At 37.7% G+C, this 26,668-nt stretch overlaps 1 protein-coding gene across 2 annotated transcripts in view; it reads left to right on the forward strand.

Moving 5' to 3' along the window:
- Nucleotides 1-26,668, forward strand: part of LOC124872455 (mediator of RNA polymerase II transcription subunit 13-like) — a 128,688-nt gene that overhangs the window by 19,908 nt on the left and 82,112 nt on the right. For both annotated transcript variants that reach the window (XM_047372477.1, XM_047372478.1), the window contains exon 2: nt 13,336-13,573. In XM_047372477.1, the coding sequence (XP_047228433.1) occupies nt 13,336-13,573 (238 nt within the window). The remainder of the gene's footprint in view (nt 1-13,335; nt 13,574-26,668) is intronic.

Raw genomic sequence — 26,668 nt, forward strand, 5'->3', positions numbered from 1 at the left:
ATATCCAGTGTCTGATGATGCAGGTATACACCTGTTACTGAGTTCCCATTAATGGGCTAACCTGGTGCAGAATATCAAACAAACCAAAAAGAACAGCTTGCACAACCCAGTCCAGATTAGCATCATGTACAGTATAAATTCAGTTCCTGTTGAAGAAAGCGATCATATCTGCCTTCCCAGGCAGTATGCGTGAGCGTTCTGGACAGACAGTGTCTCCTGCAGTGGAGAACACAGGTTTGCTGGGTGTAGAAGAAGCTTGACTGCTATATATGAGAAAGTGAGACCTGACAGGAAAGAATAAGTCTTTCGTTGGTTCCACCGCTGTGCAGCAGGGTCCTCCGACATAATGCAGTAGCAGATCACAAAGTCTGGTCCACTGCCCGGCTAACGTTAGCTGGGTGTGCATTTGAGATGACCCACTGTTTTAGATCAAGTATAACCTGTTGGTGCCTCAATGTTGGTATAACATATATTTTATTGTTTTACTTAACTAATGTTGGTTTTGCACTCTCCAATCTCCTTTCAGCACTTCCTAGTTTCCTAAACTGGGAACCGAAATGTAAGGATTTGAACAATTTTTGGAGAATCGGAATGTTAGTCCTGCTTCCAATCGATTCTCGAGACTCGATGGTAACCCTAGAGTGGAACACTATGCTGCAACTAAGTCAGTAATGGTATGACTAAGGGAGTGTGCTTGTTAGTGAGGGCCAAGCAACTAAAATTTATGAACAAGGAGAGGAAGGTAAAGGCCTTATGCAGCTTACAAGCAAGGCTAACATATTTCTTGGCTTTTTCTTTATGCATGGTGAAGAGTTCACATTTAGGTTTGGCTTTATGTTTTATCAACATAAAGATGTGGTGTTTCCTGGCTGAAGGAGGTTTTCCATTACAAATCTTGGCTGTTTAGACTTGTCTGTGTAGAGTTGATGGTTTTAACATTGAAAAACCACTCAGGTTTAGTGAATTGCTGATTCCAGATAGTTTATGAGGGTGTTTGATTATGATTGGACAGTTATCTCGTGTGTCTCTGTGATGGACCGGTTAAATCCCACATTCTGCCTGATGCCAGCTGGAAGAGACTGCAGCTCCCACCCTATGGAGGTAAACTACAAAAATGATGAATGAATAAACGCATTAATTTGTAGTGGCTGTAAAATAAAATGCTTTGCATAGTCAGGGACGCAAAAGTCTCTTTATTATCTTTGAGGAAGCAACACAAATACGCCAGCATTTTGAGTTGTTCAAAACCTCAATTGAAGTCGTAAAGGCTTTCGAAAGGCAAAAAAAGACAAGCTGAAATATTTTCAGTCAGCAGAGGCATTTCTAAAAGGTGCGTTTCAAGGATGTTTATTTTTCTTAGCCTCGCTATCTTCACCGTTTACAGGAAGATTTCCACTTCATTTAAAGATCATTGGAATGACAAACATTTTTAACCATAAGTAGGATTATTTTCTCATGTTAACAACCACTTCCTGTATGAGGAACATATATCTGACATTTGATTAACGGCTTTCATATTTCTCTTTGATAAAAAAGAAACCATGCTTGCTTCTATCCCAAGCATGGTTGGGATAGAAATGATATATACTGAACTTACATGTGTCAAAGGTTTGCTGCACCACTTTTAAAACATACTTAACACATGAAGCAAAAATATTTTCATGCTTTTGAACTTTCTTGGAATGCTATAGATGCATTGCAATATGTTCTTTTTAGCCTACGTACATTCAGGGGTTTTTGTCCTAACTGTTTACTCTGCAAAAATACATAAAGAAAGGACTTGAATAAGGTAAAAAGAGGGCAGAAGATGCTCCGTATTCATAGGCATCCATGACAGCGAGAGAGCACTGAGAGATGAGAGGGAGAGTGAAGACGGGGAAGATAATAGAGGTGAGGGTAAGGTCAAAGCTCCAGTCCGTATCGGCAATTGAAGGAAAAAGCTCTTGTTTTTGGTTCTGCACTTTATCAGAGACTGAACCAGTGGACCTGCTGAACACGGGGCTTGGATCAGTTGAAGTTTTATTGACAGAGAAACAAACTCCATCATCTTCTTTTTCTTTTCATTTTTATGCCTGTGGTATTTTTTTTTTAATAAGCAGAAAATATTTTTTTATTTCTTTCCCTGAATTATGATCTTAAGGAAAATATAGCTTAATCAAAGATGAACTGATGTCAGAAAGAAGCTGTTTTTGTCAAGTTAATTCTTCCCAAGTCAACCTCTAAATTATAACATTTTTGCATTCTTGTATTCACCTAAAACACTACAACAATACCCTTTAAGCAGTTTCCAGATTGTCTTTAGTACCCCTGATAGGATCAATTAAAGCTTGTTTCTATTTATTATATTTTGATTAGTGTTATAATTGCTCTGCATCTGTTTCTTAAGTGGATTCAGTCATTTGAATTTACATTCAGGTTTTCTCCTATGTGTTACACATGATAATGTTTTTAAAAATAAATATGAAAACCAGCTGTTTCACATGAATTGAAAAGGACATTTATTTCTGTGCGCACAATAGTGTAAACATCCACATGCAGAATGAAAACACTAAACCATAGTTTTCTGCAAAAGTATTGAAACCATTTAAACCTTTTCAGTATTTTAATGTCATCACCACAAACTTTAATTTCATTGGGCTTATGTGGTATTCCAAACCTTTGAAATGGAAGGAACATTTTTTGAAAGTACAAAAATTAAATGTGTGACATGCAGTCAATGCTTTGAAAACCATGTTTGTCTGCAATCAAAGGTGCAAGTATTTTAGAGTATAGCTCTACTGGCTTTCAGGAGTGTTTTTATCTATCTAAAACATTGCTCTAGCTCAGTCAGATTGAATGGAGAGCATCTGTAAACAGTAATTTTTAAATCTAGCCACAGGTATTCAGTTCTGGACTTTGACTGGGCCATTCTAACTCATGAATAGGCTTTGATCTAAACCAGCTAAAAAAGCAGGAGGTCCACTACCTCCATTATCCAAACACCTTGGGTCGGAACATTTTAAATCAACTGACAAAAATATGTTCTCTCATTTTTATTTAATATTTAATTAACACTAGTTTTTTCTGTTTTTTTAACTACTGATCAATTATTCATATGCCCATGAAATCATCTGCTGAGCAGAAAAGTGCATTCAAATAACACTATTAAATGCACTTTGAATGGCACAATTGAGCTGGGTCTGTACATCTTGGTATAAAAGTTCTGCACTCCATGTTGTACTTGTGGCAGGCAGGGCAGTTTGCTTAACCTTTTCCTTAAGTTGTTGTCTTTCTTTTCCATCTAAAGGTGTTTCTGCCACACCTGCCATGCACTCTTTGATCATTTCCCAGTCAGTGAAATGCTTTTTGGGTTTTCCTAAAATCCACTGTGCTTGCAGTGAACACTCGTATAGTCGCTGTTGTGCCGTAAGAGACTCTGTTATCAGCCGTTTAGCTCGCTCATACTGTCCCCTCGGTTCATTTATTCTCCTTGTCCTACCGTCAGACCCAGGCGGATAGCTTTTGTTGAAGTTCTTATGTTTGGTTTCATAATGTCTCTTTAGATTTTCACTCTTTATAAATCCAACTGATTCATAACATATAAGGCAGACTAGCCTTAGGACCCTACAGATGTTAAAAGGAAAGCGTATGCTCCTGTCCATTCATCTTTAAATGTGCGGTTTCATATTCCACTTTAGCTATTTTTGACAAAGCCATGTTCTTTTACTCATTCACCTGTGGACCATCATGTCATTGAACTGTAAGTAAGCGTGAGCTCCCAAGCTAGTAGCAGTAGCTATTAACAGTAACATTAATAGCGCCACAGCACAACACACTGACGGCTGGAGGCGGGGCTTCAGCCGCCATAGCTCCAGCTGTCAGTGGGTCAGTGGAAACACAACTGGTACCGTACCGAGTAGAGCGAAACCAAGTGAAGTGGAGCTGCACCACCTAAAAGGAGCCAGTGGTTTAGGGGCACTAGCAACCGGTGTTCAAGAACCCCGCAGAGCTTCTTCTTTGTTGTTTTCTGGCAGTTGGCATACAATGGTGTGGTGCATTAGCACCACCAACTGGCTTGGAGTGTGGACCAGAATGCCGCTGACCCACATAGCTGTCTGTCGCGCCTGTTCAAAAGTCAGACGCAGCGGCCAACAGGAATAAAATGTCAATATCTATGTGGTAAGTGAGAAAATGTTTTTCAATCCGGACAAAACGCTCTCTAGGTCTGGATTAGGACCAGAGTGGGCCAGGCATTTGGGGACCCCTGATCTAAACCATTCCATTGTAGCCCCGGCTTTATTTTTTTTTGTTGTCCTGATGAAAGGTGAACATCTGGTCCAGTCTCAAGTTCTCCAGGGTTGCCCTGTATTTAGCTCCATTCATCCGTGCTGAAAGAAAATAAATGCATGATACTGCCACTACCATATTTCACTGTGTGGATGGTGTGTTCTTGGTGATGTGCAGGATTAGATTTCCCCAATACATAGCATTTTGCAAGTAGGCCAAAAGGTTAATTTTTTTGTCTAGACAAATTTGTTCCACATGTTTGCTATGTCCACAACATGGCTTATGGCAAACTGCAAACAATTATTCCTATGCCTTTTTACTTCAACAATAGTTTTCCTCTTGCCACTCTTCCACAAAGCCCAGATTTGTTAAATGTCTTTGCAGCTCCTCCAGAGTTACCATGGGGTGGTAAATTTGCAGATTTACCTCTTTTTTTCCATTTTCATTTTCAGTGAGGATCACATCTGCACACAACAGCTGGATTCATATTGAGATTTAATTATACACAGGTGACCTCTGAAGGGGACAAAATGAGAAAAAGTTGAAATGCCAAATAATTTGGTGCTCTAAATGCACAAAGAGCAACAGGCAGATCTTAGCTTTGCTCTCTGATACACGACCAGACATCAGGTGGAAAATATGTCTGCGTTTTTCAAGCTCTTCTGGTCCGCACATTCTTACAGCTGCTTACCATGATGTGGATGTTGCTGTGTCTGGATGCTGCCTACAAGCTTGTAACTGCTGCTCTATTCCCTTTCCTGCAACCATGCCCCTGCTAATCCTTTACAGGAGTTCAGTCGGGTGTTATGGTAGCGTTTTCCACATGGCTGATAAATACACAGCACCTGTGTTTGCACAGCCTCTGGCCACTGATTTAACCAGGAAATTTAAATGATCATATAAAGTGTAAGCCTCTTTTGCTGCACTAAAAAGTGTGTTTCTCATTGTTATTTGACAGTGAGGAATAATGCATGAAGCTCATTTCACATTCATGTGATGAAAGAGGAATGTTTCACTATGATCATAAAACATGGATCATATAGATTCTGGGAGATGTATTTTGAGATGTTTCAACCAGTTTGCAAGCTAATCATTAACTGGTATCCAGCTTAGGTAGTTTTAGTGAAATACTATTAATTAAGCATATTTGCCTATTCATGGATTCCCTTAACAAGAGGAAGAAGATTGAAATATAATATTTATTAGCCTGCTAAAATATTTTATCAGCTCCGACTGATGTTAGAATTTAGTGAAATGAGCACAGCTCCTCTCTCGTCTGTTCCCGTTTTGTTGGAGAAAAAAAATGTTTCCAAGATGAGTAATTTTCTGTCTTACATGTCTGGAGAGGCCCATTTATCAATGAGTTTGAAGGAGAGCTTGTTTTGCTTTTTAACACAACTGGTGTGCCTTAGCTGTGACTATATTTCCTGATGTCTTGCTTTCCTCCCCGTCTTCGCCTTTGCGTTCAGCGCTTGGCAGACAGCTGGAGGAACTTTTGACATTGACTGGGAGTGACGAGGCAGTGCGAGCAGATGTCTTTCTCTTTGCTTTGGGACAGACAGCATCCTTGACCTTGTCATGGCTAATTTTAGTGCTTGGCTTATCACAGCACCAGTGTTTATGTCTTTCATTACACATGCTGTCATTACAGGAGGGACGTGCTTGTAATTATGGGTGCACTCTGCTGTTAGGATGCTCGTGGGTGTCATGCTCATGCCTTAATGTGTGCTCACCTTTAGGATGCTCCAGAGAAGTCTACATCTGGATATTATAACTCAAATTTTCTGCAGATTTTTGTTTTTTTTGCACTCAAATTTACATAATCATACTTAGTCCCTTCCTCCACAGTCGTCAAACCTGGGATGCATCCTTTTCTTCACCCACTCAAACACTCTAAATGCTTTGTTGTTGAGCTGCTTTTTCATACCTGTCCCAGTGTGAAAATGGGTCAGTATTTTTCTGGTCTCAGTTGTTGTTGGATGGCTCAGTGCCCAGGACAGTGTGCCAAACATGGTCCACACAGCTGGGTGAACACTGGGGAGGAGAGGAGGGCAGTGCAAAGTGTTGAGAGACCCCTGCCCCTGCACTCTTCCCCCGCCTCCTGCCCCTCCATGCCAAATCTCTTTCCTGCTCTGCAATGCCTTTTGTGAACAGCGCTCATTCATGTACAAATGCAAACACAAAGATATAGACAAATATAATAAAAGGTTCCTAAAGCACAGAGGGGTCAATGATGGTTTCATGGGTTCTTTGTACAAAGAAATCATAGCAAGTATCTATTTCATGTTCTGCTGCAACTGAAATATAAATTTGTGGTCTGATGTTTACTTACATGCTCATCATGGGCATTAAAGTCATAATAAATTTGGACTTTTGATGATGAAGTGGTATGTTGATTCAGCATATACCCTCAATGATTTTTAAAAGCAAGAACAGGGTGGCAAAGTTGGAACGTATTGAGTATTTTCTAACACAAGTTCAAATATATACATACACCCCTATTACTACTTAGTTATTTGTCGGCTAGCAATTTCCAGTTACGGTCAGTTCATTTGTGCAGCCTTCAGTTAGCTTCTGGGATCATTGTTGCAGAAAATGTTTTCACTCTTTTTGGCAGAATTTGTAGAGTTTATTTAAATAGGCTGGTTACCTGTCATGAACTTAGCCTGTTGGCATGGACCATAATTTATTAATGATAATTTACTGTGCGCCCATCTCCCTGCTGCATATCAGCTTTGCAGTTCAATAGAATAGGAAAATACATTTCCCTAAGTAAATACCACTTTAGCAAAGCCTTTCACTGAGGATAAATAATTCGATTACCAGCTGAGCCAGGTTGATTGATTTCTGTAGACATTTATACAACTAGTTCTCAAATGTTGCAGAAAGGACTCTAATATGACATTTTTATCATATTTATTCATATTTTATCTCATGCAGCACCCTGCAAAAGCTCTGTCTGCACAGATGAAAATTCACACATCATAGGTGTGGTGGCTCGATAAAAGTACGGACCCAATCCTGACACAACAAAACACTGAATTCCACACCCTTGCTCCCTGTACACTCACACAATTCAGGTTGGTAGAGCATCAACAGCAACAACAATTCTTTAAAGATAAGAGAGGACATGATTTTGGTAATTTCCTAATTGTTGGACCTGTGTAATATTAAAGAGACTGCTTCATGTTAATGTTAGCCTTATTATCCATTCCAGATAATTTTTTCACATGTTTGAGATTACATGAATATGTCTAATATGTAATCAAGCCAAATGCTTTTTAGAGAAAAAAAAACTTTATTGTATTATCTTGTTGGTTGCATCCGGCTCAGGGTCTTAGACAGCACCTGTGGAACCAATGCATTGCTTTCAGAATGTCCCTAACCTCAACTTAATTCAACATTTGTGGACCTTGTCTAAAAAGCTCTGATAAGAACAGCTGTCAAATGATTAATTCGAATTATGCAAGGACCTGGTTTATAGCTACAAAAGCCCTGTGGTTTCTCTGCAGCTTGCCATGTGACATTGAACTAAATATTACTGGGAGATGTATTCATATATATGAGACTGTGAGAATATTTTTGGAAACGTGTGTATTAGAGGAAAATCCACAGAAACGTGAAAGTTGTGCAAGCTGTTGATAATGAATTAATGTGCAATCATTCCACCCTGGAAGAAGAATCATTCATAAAGGTTAATAAAAGTCAATAAAAGTCAACATAAAATTATTGGCCATGACTGTATACAAACGTCTTATTGAAGGTGTGGGTACGTGCAAATAGCCGTTGGATCTATAAATGCTAAAAGCATCACAAACATTATTAAGACATATGCTCTTGTTGTTTCTTCCTCACTCACGATATACTCAGCTTCACTCAACTGTCTCTCTTCGGCTTATCTCTCTGCAGTGATTTCACTATTTAGTCTAATGCTGTTTGCGAGGTTCTAACAGTTTATCAGCAAGACGCTGACTGAACTTTAACATTTTAAGAAGCCTCGCGGCCGTCTGTGGAGTTTAGGTGAAACCAGTGCTGTTTGATTGGCATTTTTATTCGAAAACACAATATGTGAATAAAGAATGGACTTCACACCAAAATCAGATAATGGATTTATTCACTGAGCTTAACAAGACACTCAAAGCTTTACATTTTGATATAAATAAAATTAGACCATGATAAAGCATTTCAAAACATTTCCACATATAACATGTGACAATTAGCCTGTACAATTGGACTGAAAAAGAAACATATCTGTTAGAAGCAACAAAATGAAAAAGCTGCAATGCACTGGTAATATAAGTGAGCACACCCTGTAACTTATATTTGGTTGAAGCACCCTTTTCATTAAACTTCAGGATCGGTCTATCAGCATCCAGCATCTAGACATAGTAACATTTGCCCACTTTATCTGGCAGAAATTCTGCTAATCTCTCTGAGTGTGAGGACATCTCTAGTCAACAGCTGTCTGCAGCTGACATAAGGTTTGGATGTTTTCTTTGGAAGAAAATCATTTTGTTTTGCAATCCTACTCTGTAGTCCAGACATGGAAAACAAAGGTAGTGTTGCCACATGCCACATGGAGAACACAACCAGGCCTTGCTGGAAATTCTGTTTGGGATGTCTGGGTCTGTTCGAACATGGTTTTCATCCTACATATCTTGTAGGAGTTTTAGTGTGTCTTCACATCAGATTATGTTTTATTTTAAGTACATATATTCTTCCTTTAAGCCAGATAATTCAGCAGTTTAGTGATGTTTTTTATCATCTTTTTGCATATGATGTTCACCTATACTTCTTATTCAAGCCTCCTGAGGACAAAAATTAAAGTTTGATTTTTGATTATTAGTGCAATGTCTGACATTGAACAGCAGCTGGGTGATTTAGGGAGACTCACAGATGCACAGCTTCAGAAATCTAGGTGTTTGATTTGGTGAAACTTTTTCCCTAGAGTATCATTTAAAACAAATAGTAGGAAACTGCTTATTTCATTTGAGGGACATCTCAAAACTTAGATCAATGGTGAAACAAGTGAACTTGAAATGATTATTCATCTTTTTGTCTCCAAAAAGGACTGGACTATTGTAAATATCTGTTTATCTGTTTCAGTATTTAGGGGCTGGCTTGTCTTCAGGTTGTCCAAAACTCTGCTGTGAGACTACTGACTCAATCAAACAGAGGAACTCATGTAACCCTTGTTTTAGTCACTACACGTGTTGCCAATCAGATCTAGGTTTTATTTTAAACTTTAATTCTTAACCTTTTCAGCTTTACGTGGACTGACTCATTCCTATATTTCTGATTTGATTCAAATATATACCCTCTCCTGTAGTCTGAGGCCATCGTATTAAAACTTTTTAGTGGTCCCTCAAACCCACTTCAGAACTCCAAGAGACCGACCTTTTTAAGCTGTTGCACCCAGACTATGGAATGTATTGCCTCTTTAACTATTGAGTTTGGACTATGCGGATAGTTTAAAAAAGCTGCTAAAGAATTTTTTATTTAAGATGCTTTTGTTAGATTTGAGCTTTTATGATATGAAATGTATTGTTGACCTTCAGGTCATCTGCATTGTTGGGTCTGGTGTCTCTAATCTTCCTCTTGACAATACACCGATTCTCTGTGTGGTTCAGGTCAGGCCAGTTTGCTGGCCAGTCAAGCACCATGTTCATTGAACCAGCTTTTGTTGCTTTAGCAGTGTGGACAGGTGTCAAGTTCTGCTGGAGAATGAAATCAGCATCTCCATAAAGATTGTAATCAGAGGGAAGCATGGAGTGCTCTTAGATTTCATTGAAGTCGGCTGCATTGACTGTGGAATTCAGAAAACATAGTGGACCAATGCCAACATATGACATGGCACCTCAAATCATTGCTGTAGAATTTTCACACAAGACTTTAAGCAGTGTGGAGCCTGTGCCTTGCCATTCTTCATCCAGACTGTTGGACCCTAGTTTCTCAATGAAATGCAAACTTTACCTGAAAGGACTTTGGACCACTGAGCAACAGTCCAGTTCTTTTTCTCCTTAGCCCAGGTAAGACACATCTGATGTTGTCTCTGGTTCAGGAGTAGCTTGACATGAGTAATGTTGCTTTTGATGTGCTGACTCCAGCCTCAGCCAGCTCCTTGTGAAACTCTCAGTTCACGGCTTGTAAAGCTTCCCTAAATTCTTGGATGAATTTTGCTTGAAAAACCTCAAGGCTGCTGGTATCCCTGTTGCTGATGCACCTTTTCCTACCACACTTTTTTCCTTCCACTCAATTTTCTATGAATATGCTTGGATTCAGTACTCCGGCTTCTTTGGCAATTAACCTTTGTGGCTAACCCTCCTTCTGGAGGGTTTTAATTACTTTTTTCTGGACATATGACTACTCACCAGTCCTCCCCATGATTGTATAGACTACTGACCCAGACTGAGAAACCAGAGGTGGGTTTTGAGTTACTAATTTAGTTAGGTGTGACACCATGGGTTTTCAATATTTAACCTTTTCACAATATTAAAATTTTCTGAGACACAGAAATTTGGGGTTTCATTATATGTAAGCCATACTCATCAAAATTACAAGGAACAGAGGCTTAAAATATTTAATTCTATTAAATTTCACTTTCTAAAATGAGTGACAAAAACTTTTTCACAATATTTTATTTTTTTGAGATGTACCTATTATGTACTGGATTATCTGCAGAAACACCAGTCCCACCATAGAGAGAACTTACAAACTTCTCACAGAAAGCCTTGCACAGGTACGTTTCCAGGAAAACAATCTTTGCATTTTTTCTTCAATATTTGTTTCAGTAACTTCCAGGACAGCTTAAAATGCAGAGGGTTCTTTCACTTCCCCAATTTTCTTAAAGCTCTTCCCTTAGTACTTCTTCTTTCGCTGCCATATAACCAAATGTCTAAAATGAGCTTTGTTTTGGAATTTATAGCAGCTGCGTCTCAGGGCTGCCTTGATGTTAGATCTGTGTGTTCATAAAAGGATTTGATGCTTTCTTTCTTGAGTCCACATATCTGAAGTTTTTCTCGCCAATAATTCACAGCATGCTTAGACGCGGTAATCCTGCCCTCAGGAAGCATACACAAACCCAACTGAGGAATGTGCTTTACAAATATATGTACATGTGACAGCATCTGGGTCAGTTTCAGTTTCCTGCTACACTTTTTAGATTAGTAAAATCGACTAATAAACTAATAAAACTTCCCTTTAAGCATCTATTGAACACTAACTGGATTGCTGATATTCCCTTTTCCGCTTTTTTGAAGCTACAGTGTGCTGTTTCTAAGCAAAGTGCACTTCTGTTAAAAAGAAAATATTTGAAAGTGTATCCTCATGGTGAACTCAGCTTGAAGCAGTTGAAGGTTGTGAGGAAAAATTACTATTTTATTAAAGCTGTTGACAAATAATTGGAAAGGTGAAAATGTCCAGAGATGATCATGGATCCATCAATGTTTTGTACATGAACTCTAGCTAAAGAAGAACTTACAGTGTCAACCATTACTGTTTTGGGCCATATGGCTCACTGCCAAAGTAGCAACTGCACTTGGAAAAGTAATCTGTCAGTTGTGCCCTGAACAATGTTTATATTGCTGATTTGCACACACTATCACAATGACAAGTGGGTGCCCAGCTGTGTTGTGCAGTGTTATCACTGTAAGAAATTATAATAGCACACTGCACTTTGCTAATGGTACGAAGGTGGTGTCTGATTTGAAGTTTCTAAAGGGCAACACACATTGATGAAATACAAATGAAGCCTCAATTATTTTCTCTCTAACAATCCACACCACCAGTGTCAAGACGAGGTGCCCAGCAAGCCTTTTCTGACCTCTTCTATTTAGAAGTGTAAATGGCTCTGAGAAAACTATCGTCTGAAGTCCAGTAAGTACATCGACCAGAGCTTGTTCGATGTACTTACTGGTCGATGTACTTACTGGTCGATGTACTTACTGGACTTCAGACCAGTAAGTACATCGACCAGAACTTGTTCTCCACAATGCGGCTCTAAATCAAAGGGAAATTTCACAGCTTTTAGGGAATCTGTCCCACATTTTATAATTTCTAGTTTTAAAATCTAAAACACCTACATTTGATTTTTCTACACTGGACACAGATTCTTCAAAATACAGTTTATTCTATTTGAAAAAAAAAAAACACAAAAGAGATTACTTTTACTTCTTTATTTATGGATTAGGAACACATTAGGTCAAGTAGTTTGAAAACCACAATATATCGCCTATATAAAATATCCAGAAGAAGAGGCTCTCCTAAAATTTAAGCAAGAACTGCCACATGTCCTGGTAGTGGTAGTGAATAGCTGGTTAGCAGTTGCTCTTTACTATGGGTAAAATCCTGCAGAAGAATTTTTTCTCTACAGATATGCTATGAGCTCTGGACTATTCCCTGGAGTATTACCTTTCTGGAGATTAAGTATGTTTAATTCATTTTGGACATATTATTGTCGAGTACATCTCTCAAAAAAAGGCCTAGGCTTTAAGATGTTAAAACGAGACCACATCAAAAGCAACACACACATGGCAGGACTTGATGTTCAATAAAACTGCTTCATTTGCTCACATTAAGACCTGTGTAACACAAGTTTTTCAATACACTACCATACCCGGCAAGATATAAAACAGCAGCATTAGGGCTTTGGATTTTTAGTTTGGGCAGAACTGTCTGAACCACGGTGGCAAAATCTCTCCACATTGTTTCAACAAGGAAAACAAATCAAAAACACATCCAGAGAAATTACTGCAAACTGTTTTGGTGTCATAAATATTAGTATGCAAAATAGAGACACTTTAAAACATTTTACACAGCCAATTGAGGCCTTTTTACCATTGTATGCCAAGCAAGACGTGTGACTTATTCTGTATGAGCATGTTAACTGCGCTCCGCAAGCTAACTTGGGTCAACTTTTTGTTTTATTATACTGACACACACACACAGCTACAAGCAAAAGTTGTTCTGAACACACTAGTAATAATATTGTCAAGCATAAACTGATTTTAAGCTTGTTGAATGGCTAAATGTCACTGCTGCAATGCTTTAATACTTACTCTCCTTTTCCAGGCGGAGTTGACGGGCATCAAATGGCGCTGCTACAGCTTCTGCAGCGGTGGGGAGTACGGGCCTGTGATCTCGGCCCCGGCTCAGGATGACCCGGTCCTGCGCAGCTTCATGCACTGTGTGCAGGCTAACCTGCTTTGTGTGTGGCGACGCAAGATCAAGCCCGATGCCAGGGAGTTGTGGATCTTCTGGTGGGGCGAGGAGCCCAACCTCTCTAATGTCATTCATCATGAGCTGAAAGGTGAGAAAGAGAGGGAGGAAGAAAGGGTGACAGAGATGAAGGATGGGGCTTGCCGCTCTGCTCTATCCATCTCAATTATTTTTTCATCCCATCGGTCTTTCCCTCAGCTTCTATTGTGCTCTCAAAGTTTGGGATAGAAACTTGTACATGCGGCATTATTTGATGGCTGCTCTTTATTAAGGTGCGCTGACTTAGAGTATATGGTGTGGGGAAATATTGCATGGGATACAACGATATTCTAGTTTTAGTGGGTTTTTATGAAAAACTGTCTGAAGAAATCAGCAATTGAGGTGCATGCCGGAGATGTGAGCCATGAGTGCCGAATGGATCTAAGCATTGAAGTGTACCTGTGCATAGTGCAGTACATGAGCCACAGAGGCCAACATATAGCATCAATTCAGTCAGCTGCAGATTGGAACTGCTGTGCTGTTTGTTCACGATGTTCTGAAGACATTGATCTGTTTTCTGTGGAGCGCTCCTGTTTTTGAACCTCAAATAGCATAAATGTGAAATGTGTTTGGTTTGCAAACTCAAGCATATTTGTGCTGCTTCAGGAGTATCGCTGTGATGAAGCACAGGGCGAGAGAGTGGATTTCTTTTCTTTCCTTGCTGCTGTTTACCAGATACCTGGATTTGTGTCTGTGCGTGTTAGTGAAAATTACACTGAGATATCTCACTTTGGAGAGTGCTACTGTCAGCATTATTGTCCCTATTTATAGAGACATTTGCATTATCTCCCTACGCACGTGTACGGCTGTCCAACATATCGACCGAGCCACGGCAAGACAGGGGGAGAGGGATTATAATGGGCTTGGTTTTGCAGAACAACAGCCAGGAGGGGAAAACAGGTATATTGGTTTGAGAGGTTGAAGCATCAGTTACCTAATAAGCTGACTTGATATGAAAAGGCCTCTCAGGGACTGCAGTAAGTATTTGCCAAATGTTCTAACTGCTGCTGCAGGGAGAGCTCTTTACTATGTGCAAATGAGCAGCAGAGAGTTATATATTCATCAAGCTGTACATGTGTATAAATAAGTGCACCATGCTGCAGTGGTATACAATGGCCTCACTGAAGTATGTATTTTGTTGTACTTATTGATTTTGAAAGATCCACACAGGCAACTATCACAATAACACAATGAGTCAGTGTGGTGAGAGGAGGAGGCAGCGATTTGATTTTGAGAGCAAAATCTTCATTACCTGAAGCCAGAAAATGAGAATGTAGGAGGGTGAAATTTTAGCATTACCTCACCAATTTACACGCTGCTAATGGCTGCTGAAAATATTGATTATGACTCTGTTTGAGGTCCAGTAAACTTGATGATAACTGAGACCATTCAATTACATTTTATGGCTATTGATTTGGAACTGCTGCAGTTGTGTCACTGCTTTGAGAAGTGTGATTTTATTTGTCTGTTTATTCATTCAGACCATAAAGATGTAATCAGTAGATTGGTGTTTTAAATTATGTTTTTCTCCATGTCTCAGGTTTATGTGTTATAAAAGAAATATAATGTTTTGCTGCTACAAAAATTAATTGGAATCGTATTTTATCAGAGCACAACAGGCTTTGTTTCAATCCTATTTTGGCTGTGTTCAGATAATAATAATAAAAAAAGAATATTTCTAACTAAATAAGTGGTAACAAATTTCCATTTGAGTACTTTTAGTGCAAATTTATTGGTTTGCTCTTAAGATAGAGGCTGTTTTTGTTTTTATTGACTCTCAGTGCTTTTGTTTTTTACATTTTTACCATGCATTTATTGATGTTTTGGGTTAGGGTTAGGGCAACCCTCTCTTTTACTCCACAATATTAGATAAGTTAAACTTTAAAATATATCAGGACAAATCTATTTCTGTACATTTGACTAATAATTACACCGATCAGAGTTTTGTGGCTACTTCCAGAGTTTTCTGTAAGAACTATAATTATCATAGTTCAAACAAAATTTTCTGTGATAATTAATTATTTATATTAGGAGCAGAGGCTACGTCATACTGTGTGTGTGCGTGTGAGAAAAGTAGCTGCAAAACTGGGTTTTATGTATAGATATTAAAACAAAGTGAAAAATGAATATAAATTAGATTTTTTATGCTGCCTCTAACATCTTATGTTAATGATTAGCATAGTTAGCGTGGTTAGCATTGCTAACTTTAAACAGCAATCTCCCTGTGATTGGCTGCAGAATGTAGATCTTTACCTTAGCTTTGAGTTTTCCAAAAGGCTGCCAACATTTTCAAATCCAGAATGTTTCATGGCAGACATGGCCTGCAAATTTGAAAGGGTAAAGCAGACCAATGTTTGTTGTATTGTAACTGCTTAATTCACGGTTTCTCCTACATTCAGAAAAAAACATAGAAATGTGTTTTTGCTTTTACACAGCTGCTTAAACATTTTATGCTTCATCTAACCTTATTTCTCATTACCTCACCTATACTGTAATAGCTAACCTTGCCACTTTTCTGCTCAGTAACATCAGTCTTCACTAAAGATGTTTTTTGTTGCTGCAGTCTGTTAACCCTTAGGTTCACTGTTCAGGAAAAGACTGGATTTTTGAGTTTCTGATTAGCTAATTTCTTGAAACATCTCCAGATAAAATATTTCTCCTAATCTAAATAATTAGGATTTATGACACTCAAGAGAAACCTGAGCTTACCTGAAAAGTGGAAAAGAAAACAAGTGTAACTACTAAAACCTGTGCTTTAATATTTGCACAAATGTTACTTGAAGAGGATTGCTTCAAAACAGCAGGTGCTGACCTACACACACACACACACACACACACACACACACACACACACACACACACACACACACACACACACACCAAACGCACAGACACTAACATTCTTCCTTCAGTCATTATATCAAGACTGCTTCACTCATTTTGTCAAATCTCACAGGCCTTTCTTTATAATTCTCATTAAGTGTGGAAAATAGCACTTAGGGTGTGAACAGGATTTGGTAATTGTTAATTAAAGAGAAGCTGAATTTTCTCTATAAATTAGTATCAGTTGTAGCACAGGGAATATCAAGTCTTAGAAAACTACACATCTAAACATTTATTGCTGTATTTTATTTTTTCTTCTGCAGTTTTTGTCTCTTTGTCTCCCTCATGAGATTTTCCTCTTGTCTCTTTTCACCTGCAGTCCTTTGTTCTTTATCTGATTTCTTCCTTTTTCTTGACGGTTCCGTGCTGTCTTCTCTCTAAAGCTGGACGTTTATTAAAAATAGATAGATTTTTATACATTAAATGATCAGCTGTTGTTTTAGTTGGCTTCAGATATCCGAGACTCTTGTTAAAATGTGGCCCTCTTGTGTACAAACTAGACAGATGTACAGAGCTTTTTTATTTATTTATAAGATTTACATTAGTTTCTATGAGACGTTTCAGCAATTACTATTCATTGTTTTCTGTTTATGAAGACCAAAGGGTTTTCAGAGTGAATATCCAGAGAAACCAGTTGTAACAAATTAATGACTGTTGTTGCTAATCGATGCCATATCCACACACAAATAGTGCGAGTTAATTCCTGCGAAGGAGACACTCTTCCATTCAGAAACGACTGGCTGATTTATGCAGATTTGACAGAACGGCAACAGCTGTCGCTGTGTGAATAATTAACAGCCTGTTTTTTCATGTTTTGAGTCATAAATGAAAATTAAAGCAGTGCGGATTTCTGTGTGAAAAGGCGAGGACTGATGTCCGTCTGTAAAATGTTTAGAAGGTTTAATTACCTGGGTAGCAATAGGATGTTGTTTAGCACTCCTTACACAAGGATGTGAAATGAGACTGCAGAATATTACACATAAAATAATTTTTCAAAGAATATATAATAATTCCAGCAAGCCCTAAAATAATGCAACTTATATTGGAAATCTACTGATTTAAATTTGTATTTAATTGTAGAAATAACAAATTTGAACAAACATGGATAAATAACTTCTTTATGCATTTTGTGAACAATGTTAACATATAACTTGTTCTGAATGTGACCTGTAAATCTAAGAGAAATTCCACATATGCACCTAGTGTAGACCCTGGTTTAAGAGCTGGTTTGGCTTGTGTAATCTGCACAAATAATGTAGAGATCCATGTGGAGGCTTTCACAACAGATGATTCCTGAGGGAAAAATGCTTTTACTAGCATTGGCACCAAATCTTAGCTGGACCAGAGCAAAATACTGTGAGGTTAAAGAATTAAATCCCATTTAAAAATGCAATGTTTAACTTTTTTGGTTTTTATTAATTCAATTAGAAACAAGACATTAAAAAATAATGCAATAACAACAACTAAAAGGCCCCAGAATAATCAGCCCCTCTATACTCAACCACTGTGCATCAGTTAGTATATTTTAATTCAGTCAGTTATTTTCATCAATTATGGAATGTCAGTCATTTTCTACCGCTTATTCCATAGTGGGTCACAGGGGAGCTGGTGCCTATCTCCAGCAATCTATGGGCGAGAGGCAGGGTACACCCTGGACAGGTCGCCAGTCCATCACAGGGCAACACACAAACAACCACGCACACACTCATTCATACATACACCTAAGGGCAATTTAGAGAGACCACTTAACCTAACAGGCATGTCTTTGGACTGTGGGAGGAAGCCGGAGTACCCGGAGAGAACCCACGCATGCACGGGGAGAACATGCAAACTCCATGCAGAAAGACCACAGGGCGGGTATCGAACCCAGGACCTTCTTGCTGCAAGGCAACAGTGCTACCAACTGTTCCATAAATAATGAATAACGATCATAAAAATTCTAAAATCTCTTATTTCTAAAGATTCTATATTATAGCCGATTTCTATTAGTTTTGGTTCTGATACCAACTTGGGCCAGTTTATTTCTATGAAATATGAATCATTAAGATCCCTAATCAAACCAAAAATAACTCTCTGGAAATCGCAAAACCACATTTTATTGAAGTAGACTATAAGCAGAACAGAAAATTATTTAACTAATCAAGTATCTAGGAGAGTAAAAATCATCTTTAGTTCTGGAAACGGTGCATGTTTAATACCAAGCATCTTGTGTTCAGTAATGAATTGACCGAAAATCTTTAGTTAAAGAACCCTACTTGATATCTGTCAAGAGCATAAAAAGACTAAAAACTAGAATATTATTAATGTTACAGTAGAATACCAATTGCAGAAGTATCACCTAAATAACTTGCAAATTGGGATTTTAATGCATGGAAATCAAGTTCAGTCTACTGTAATAAAATCAATTTGGTCACTTCCATTAGAATTTAGTCTGTGAGATATTTTTAAAGATTGATAAAGTGCATAAACACACTTTAACACCTCTGCATACCTAATAAAGGCCATAATTTAAGACATTATTATTTTTGAGTGTTGGTAAGGTTTTGAAAGCAGTTTTTTGAATTGGCTGTTTGATTAATTAACATTCGTAAGTAAAAAAACTAAAATAATTTGAAACAGCTTAAGATATATTTTCTTGGTTTCTAAGAAATGCTGTGGTTTCTAAGTTAGAAAACAAAGTGATGTTTACACAGTAAAGAAAGATAAGTCTTTCAGCCACTTCTGTTTGCTCTACCTTTACCACTGCTCGCCATGACTGAAAACTCACTCTGTTTTCTGTTCTGCCTGTTTTAATAACTTCACATTTTTCAAATTAAATTCTCCCTGAATTTATTTGTGTTAAAGCAAGATTACAAACCCTAATACAAATAAATACTCACATAAATAAAATGGGAATGTGTTGTATTTGATGCAGCTGTGTAGAGGTAGATAAAAGTTTAGTAATCATGGCTCTGAGGTAGTTTTGACAGTGTGTGCAACTTTGACCCAGTGTTACATTTTTTTTTTCCTTGTCCTTGCCACCGCGGCACCCTGTCATGGCTCCTACCCATGAAACCATAAAGCATCAGGTTCAGCTCACACGGACTTGCTCTTCTGAAATCAGATGGTCTGTAATGCATCCAGCATATTAAAAACACAGTGTGGGCTGTGTACAGTTTGCGAAGCAACAGGATTAATGTGTTGAATGGGCTGAGTCAAATGCGTGTTGCCAGCACAGCCAGAGAGACAGTGACATATTTTGGACAAGGAGACATAAATATGAATGCACACACGCAAAAGCAAATAGGCAGGCCGTTGTGGACGCACATGCTCAAACGAACGAATGTCACAGCAGGGGAATTCACAATCTGGACCTAATCTCACAAAGGTATCAACTAACATCTAGTAAATTTGCATCCACAAACAGAGACGGTCTTTGTTCATGATGATGTCAACATAAACACACTTCTCATTTTAGTGTTTGCATAAACCGTGAAAGATAAAACGATTCAGTAAAAGAAGGAAGTATTCTTATTTTTAAGTTTAAAACAACAATATTGTGTAAACTTGTGTAAAACTAGAGAACCACTGATTATTTGTAATTAAATGGCTATGAACAAGAATAATAACAATAAATGATTGGATGTAGGTCACAATGAGTCAATAAAGCAGGATTATTGGAGGACAATGGACCTACAAACATAACTGCTTTACAGTATCTGAAAAACTGAACACATAAATTTTAATCATCTTGTCACTTATATTCCTTATTGGCTTGTTGCTGTTCTCTAATGATTACAAAAACACACAGGTTTATCCAGTAAGATAATTTGAATAGCCCATGGCAATCCATGGCAGTACGTCAATAGTTCTTATGCTATGTTAGGATATTGGTACGCTTTTATAGAATAAGGCTATCAATACGGTGATAAATAACACTAACAGCAAGACACTAAAGGTTCTTAAAGCTCATAAAATAATAGATCTGCTCCCAGGATTCTACTGATGAAAAAATCTAATCTCTTTGTGGTGCCCATATTCATGTATTTTTATGATATTCGGGGCAAAAAACGTTAGATTCTCCAAGACCACCGCAGTTTGTTACATGGAAATTGCTTGTAATTTTTACCGTCTTCTGAAAGCAGGTGGTAATTTTAATAAAGCTCAATAAATTAAAACGAATAAACTGGCTTTGGAAAAAAAGAGAGCATGGATGTCAAATAAGGAATAGTTTGTCCTATTCAAAATAAGTGTCCAAATAATGTAAAATCTTACCACCTAAATGTAGTACACTGCCTTATACAGCAATCAAGCCTTATGCAAACAAATGTTGCCTTAAATGCAGGTGGTAATAAACATAATTCAAATGAATTACCTCCTCGTGCAGTGCAGCTTTGTCTCACTGAGGTGAGTCAGTCCCTGCTGGAAATCAAGGGAACGCACAAAAAAAACCTAAAGAACCTTTTATCTTTACGAAGTGAATTTATTGATCTTTAACAAAGCAGAAGTATTTCTTTTTTATTCACACAGCATATCAGACCTGATCTGTAATTTACTTAAACTAATGCTATTTATCTTATCTGATCAAAGAGATTACTTATTTCACAGTTTTTTATTTATTTATCATCAGTAAATGTGCATTCTCATTTACAAATGTAGAAATTCCAACTAAAACTGAGAACTTGGCTCAATCCTGTAAGGAACCAGAGCTCACAATAAGGAAATATTTTTATTTTTCTTTGCCCCCTCTGTACTTTTGGTGTTTGTAGTTGAGTGCCATATGTCGAATGAGAAGAGAGGAAAACCGTGACTTGAGGCGAAACAAGCACAAATGACTCAAATCTGCTTGAATTGAAGGAAATGTAATTAGAGCAATCAGTGACAGAAAAGATAGTGAGCACAAGAGTTAGGCAAATAAATAAAGTGAATTGTGCACCATAATGAAGTTTTACACACAAACCTGTTAAAAATAGCTGTTTCATGAGTGGTGTTCATGTTATCTAGAGAATAAGGATGTTTTTACAGGAGTAATTTGAACCAAGCAAATCTTGGTCTCAGGTTCTGAACATATTTAATTCTAATCTTAAGTGTACGAAATCACACAACTGACATGTTGTGAGTATAAATCAACAATGAAGCTAAAGAGGAAAAGCTCTATGACAATATTGAGAGACTATGTTCAGTTTTTGTCCAGTCCTTTTTACAATATTGCTTCATGTCATTGACATTGGTTGATGCAATGCTAATTATGGGGTTTCACCACTTCTTTTCAACTTGACTGAGGTCTAGACTTTGACTAGGCCATTGCAGCACCCTGTTTAATTTTGTTTTTAACAATGCAGATTTTAATTTGCTGCTGTGTCTGATGTTATCTCATTGATTACCCAATTTAAACAACTTTTAGCTGTCAAACAGACGGTCTCACATTTGGCACTAGAATAGTTACCACACAGAAGAGTTTATGGTCGACTCATCAACTGCAAGGTGCCCCGGTCCTGTTGCTGCAAAACAAGCCCAAATCATTACCCCTTCACCACAATGCCCGACACTTGGCATGAGGTTTTTTTGTGCTATTCTGACCAGATATGTTGTATCTCTACTTTGGTTTTATCTTTTAAGAGGACACTCTTTTAGTGATTTATTCAAATGCATCTTCACTAAACTACACTTCACTGCCTTTTTCTTTTTCGAAAAAATAGGTTATCTCTTATCAACTCTTAAAAACTCTTCAAAACAAGTCTTACTTGTCTTTTTCTAATATTTCTATCATTACTTTAAACAGCTAACATTCACACTAAGGACTATAGAGTCTGGAAAAGCTACTTATTGCTCTAAATTTACATTTAGAGCAATAATTAAGATGTTTGAAACAGCTGGAAATGTGACAAACAAGGCTGGGCAAGGATTTGAGTTTAGATGGTAAGGAAGATAAATCCCCACTGTCAGACAGCTACATAAAGGTCTGAGATGATACTGCTCCAAAGAAGCATTAATATATTTCAAGGTTTTCCACACATCTTTACCGAGGGTGCTAATAATTGTGGATGATGGTATTTATCTTTATTACTGCCAGCTGTGCTTAGTGATTAATTCACTGTTAGTTCAAACCATTCAAGAGTAGTTTCTCAGGGTTTATTATTGAGCCTCCTGCCCTTTTTTTTATATGCGTTGCCTCACTATAATGCAAGTGGACCACCCACTGAGGTAGAATGTAAAACGTAAAAACATATTATCCTGCCAATAAAATGTGCTGAATTGTGACTACAAATAAGCTGAAAGGCAACACATTACCTGACTCTGATCATCATTGAACTGATAGAAACAGACCTTTTCTCAATTTTTTTTAATGTGGAAAAACTTTGTTTAAAGTCTTAGCATAGCCACAAAACACTTTCTTATATTTTTTAAATGTAACCTAGCAACCTAGAAAATTGGTACTTGAGCATTTCTCATATTAAATTCAGCCACCCACATAATATTAAATAAGAAAAGTAGAATACAAATGACTCATAGGTCTAAACAGAAACAGAAACAGGTAAAAGTGTCTTCCTAAACATAAGAAAAAATGAAAAAACTATTAAAAACTGTAACGGATCCACAAAACATTATTTAGGGTTTTGATTACCCATTTGTGGTTCAGCATAGTGTTTTCTTTTTCACAGTGTAATAATATTTTGAGTAACCCAACAGAGGTTTAAATTACCACTTTATATTAAATATAAAAACATCATCTTGCTTTGATGGCAACAAAAATTGATAACATAAAACAAAAATCAAAGAATGCTGTCTGTTTTTTTTTGTGTCTTTGGTTGATTCTTCACATACCACAACCTACAGCTGACTGCATTTACACACTGTTCTCGGCAGCTGCATGAAGTCTATTAAAGCTGTGCCTCCTTTTTGTAGAACCAACATATAACAGTTTCAACCTGCTACATCTGACTGCATCTACCAATGCTGACTGATCCATTATCTGACAGAGAGAAATGCATTTTCTGCTTCCTAATTTCATGTCTCGACTTGGAAAACCTCCTTTCTGTCCAGGTGCAATGTCTAGTAATTTATCCCAGTCACTACAGCAGCTGTCCAGTCTCTTTCTTTTCCTGTGGTGCCATGACTTTCGCACTTAAAGATGACTCATTAAATGAACTCTAATAAAACCTAAACACTTAGATTAGATTTGAGTCACAACTCTGGATCAAAATGAAGTGTGAGGCTTTATTATTAACCTCTTACTGCCTCATCCTACATTCTGTAGGCTCCACATTTATTACCGCCCCTGGGATAGGTGTGTAAAAATCCTTAAAATATATTCATTTTTTACTGCAGTAGCATAATCCTATGCCATAGAAATTGCTGCAGTTTTTTAACTGTGAGCTTTGGAGATGTTTTGCCTCCCTCAACTTCCTGCTCACTTTGCATGGTGGGTCCTTGTCCAGCCTCGTTTGTCACAGCTCCAGCTGTTTTAAGCCTTCAAGTGATTATCTTTTTTCCATATATCGGGATATTTTTGTAGCAATTTCTAAACTTATTTATCAGCATGTTTGGTTGTCTTTCCCATGTTGAAGAGTGGTAAAGAGTATTGAGCCTCTGGAAATGTCACACAGTATTTGTCATGCAGGAAAACTTACTGTTTGCTTGGTGTATAAACATCATGGATTATGAATTATTTCTGAATTTATTTCAAGGCTTTTTACACATATTTACTGTTTATTGTGAAACAATCATAATTTAAGATAATTTTCTACAGTGAGTTTTATTTTTCCTTTATTTTGTCATAGAAAGAGCTTTTTGGTTCACATTTAGCAAACTTAAGCGGTCAATAAATTTGCAGATGCTCTTTCTCATTATTAAGGCCTCATTAATGAGAAACACATGTACTGTTTTGCAGTCCTAACATTGCGTTCATGATTTATGAATTCCAAATAATTCTTCCTTTTCTATTCACTTAATAATCTGTATAAAATTGTGTGCTTGATTCCTAAAAAATAGGATGCCAGTTTGTTTTATAAGCCTGCAAATGTACTCATTACCAAAGGATGAAAAATACTAATAACAGGATTAAGAGCGTGTAACGTCATCTAGTCAGGAGTTTCCCTTGCAGAAAACTAGGAGCTAATAACTTTGATAACGCTGATGGTGGTGCTCCTGTGTGCCACTGAAACAGCATGTGGTCAAGGTGAATTCAGGAGCATAGGGAGTTAGAGGGGCACTCAATAAGCCACGTGTAGCAGGTGTTTCCCATTTTTAATGTGGCCCTATAACATCTTTTAAGATCTTTATGTTGGACTCATAAAGTTATTGCAATAGGAGTTTGCCTATCAGTTTCACTGTTTCTACTTTTGTTTTGACATTATAATACAGTACCTTGCAAAACTATCTCTACCCCTATAACGTTTTTTTTTTCATAATACAGCCATAAACCTCAACACATTTCATTTATATTTTATGTGATTTTATGTTTGGCCATTTCAAGGTCACCACTTTCAAAGATGACTTAATCAGTAAACAGAGTCCAACAGTGCACTATTTAAAGCTATAAGAAGGTGCATTTGCAGTTTGCCAGTAGCCATGTAGGGGTCTCGGCAAGCATGTATAACAAAGGGGCTTTGGTCAAATGAGACCAAATCGAAACTTTTTTGTTTGCAAAAGTCTGTGTGTGGTAAAAAACTAACCCTGCACGTTACCCTGAACCACTATGGCAACCATGTAACAAGGTGGTAAGGAGAGGAAAGATTTAATTGCAGGATGGGGCTTCATACAGGGCAGTCTTGTAAGGAAACCTGTTAGTCTGTAAAATAATTGTGTGAGTGTGAGTGTTTGTGTGTCCCTGTGTTGTCCTGTGGCTGAGGACAAGGTCACACGGTAACAGGAACAAAGTCCACCCCCCAATGCTGGCCTTTTGGCAGTCTGACTAGTTTCTGTCTTGTCTTTTCAATAATTCTAGTGAAATGTAATTTTTTTTTTATATTATTTCCCACCTTTTCTCCAAATATTGATGACTGTCTTTATTGTGTCATGGTTTATAACAAAAGTTGTAGAATGTTTGATATCCTTCTCCTGACTAACACATTTACACATTACACATTTACATTGCCAATCTAACAGATTTCTTTGGTTTTCAGCAAAATTGTACAGGATAAGTGTGACACTATATGAGAAAACAAAAATCCAAATAATTTATTGTAATCAAATTTTTTTACATAAAAAACCTTTTTGAGAGCCTCTGTGTGTATTGACGATGATATGAAAGATGATTCACTAAACAGCATTACAAGGCAGAACAGGGAAAATTACATTTGAAACGTTGGGAATTACATTTGCAAAACAGACTGGCAAATTATTTGGCTACAAAACCATTAGCCTCATTCTGTGTACTACTCCTGTCATCACAGTTACCATAAATGTGAGCACTAATTGAGAAATGCAAGGAGGGAATAAAAAAAACATGGCTTTGTATTATCAGCACAATAATAGGACCTTATCAGCAGGCAGAAAGAAAGATTGTCCTTTATTTGCACACTTTAAATAAGGTAAATCTCTAATAAATACAGTACATAGGGAGACTGTGACAGTCTGGTTGTCTTCTCTGCGCTAGAGCTACAGATGGGCGCTGTGCCCTTCAGAAACAGAGATGCTTGCCATACTTTACAGAGCTAGAGGCGTTGTTGAGTGTGTATGTGCACACCATGACAGGTTGTGTGAGTGGTTCCTCTGTGACGGTTATCATTCCTTCACTGTGTTTGTAATTGGCCAAGTGTGTTTGCCTGTGTGAGTGTGTGTGTGTGTGTGGGCTGGCAGAGGTCGTAAGGTAATTGTCCTGTGAAAAAGTGCTTGCCAAATATGTGTGTGTGTGTGTGTGTGTGTGTGTGTGTGTGTGTGTGTGGCAGAGCACAGGAGGGAGGACTAACCTCTGCCTCCATCTGTCCATGTCTGGCTGTGAACTCATAATCTGGCCTGTGGAGACAAACCCTCTCCACCGGCAGCCGCCTGCCTCAGAAATACAGGTTAGATTGAGGTTATTACTGTCATGGATCTACCGGCAGAGGAAACTCAGTTATTAAAGCACCGTACATAATTTCCTGTTTATTTTGTGGCTCTGCACGACCAATTCTCGATTTACATTTTCTACATCGAGCAGGCTTAAAGTTTTATTAAGGATTCTTTTCGGTTTTTGCAGGAGCAGCATGAATTCCTGACACTATGAACAGTCAAATGCTTTCTCACAGAGAGGGCGTAACTCCTGCTCCAGATAAATGCTCCTGCTTGATTTGTTGTATTAATA

Source organism: Girardinichthys multiradiatus, chromosome 8 (assembly GCF_021462225.1).
Source record: "Girardinichthys multiradiatus isolate DD_20200921_A chromosome 8, DD_fGirMul_XY1, whole genome shotgun sequence".
NCBI classification, from domain to species: Eukaryota; Metazoa; Chordata; class Actinopteri; order Cyprinodontiformes; family Goodeidae; genus Girardinichthys; species Girardinichthys multiradiatus.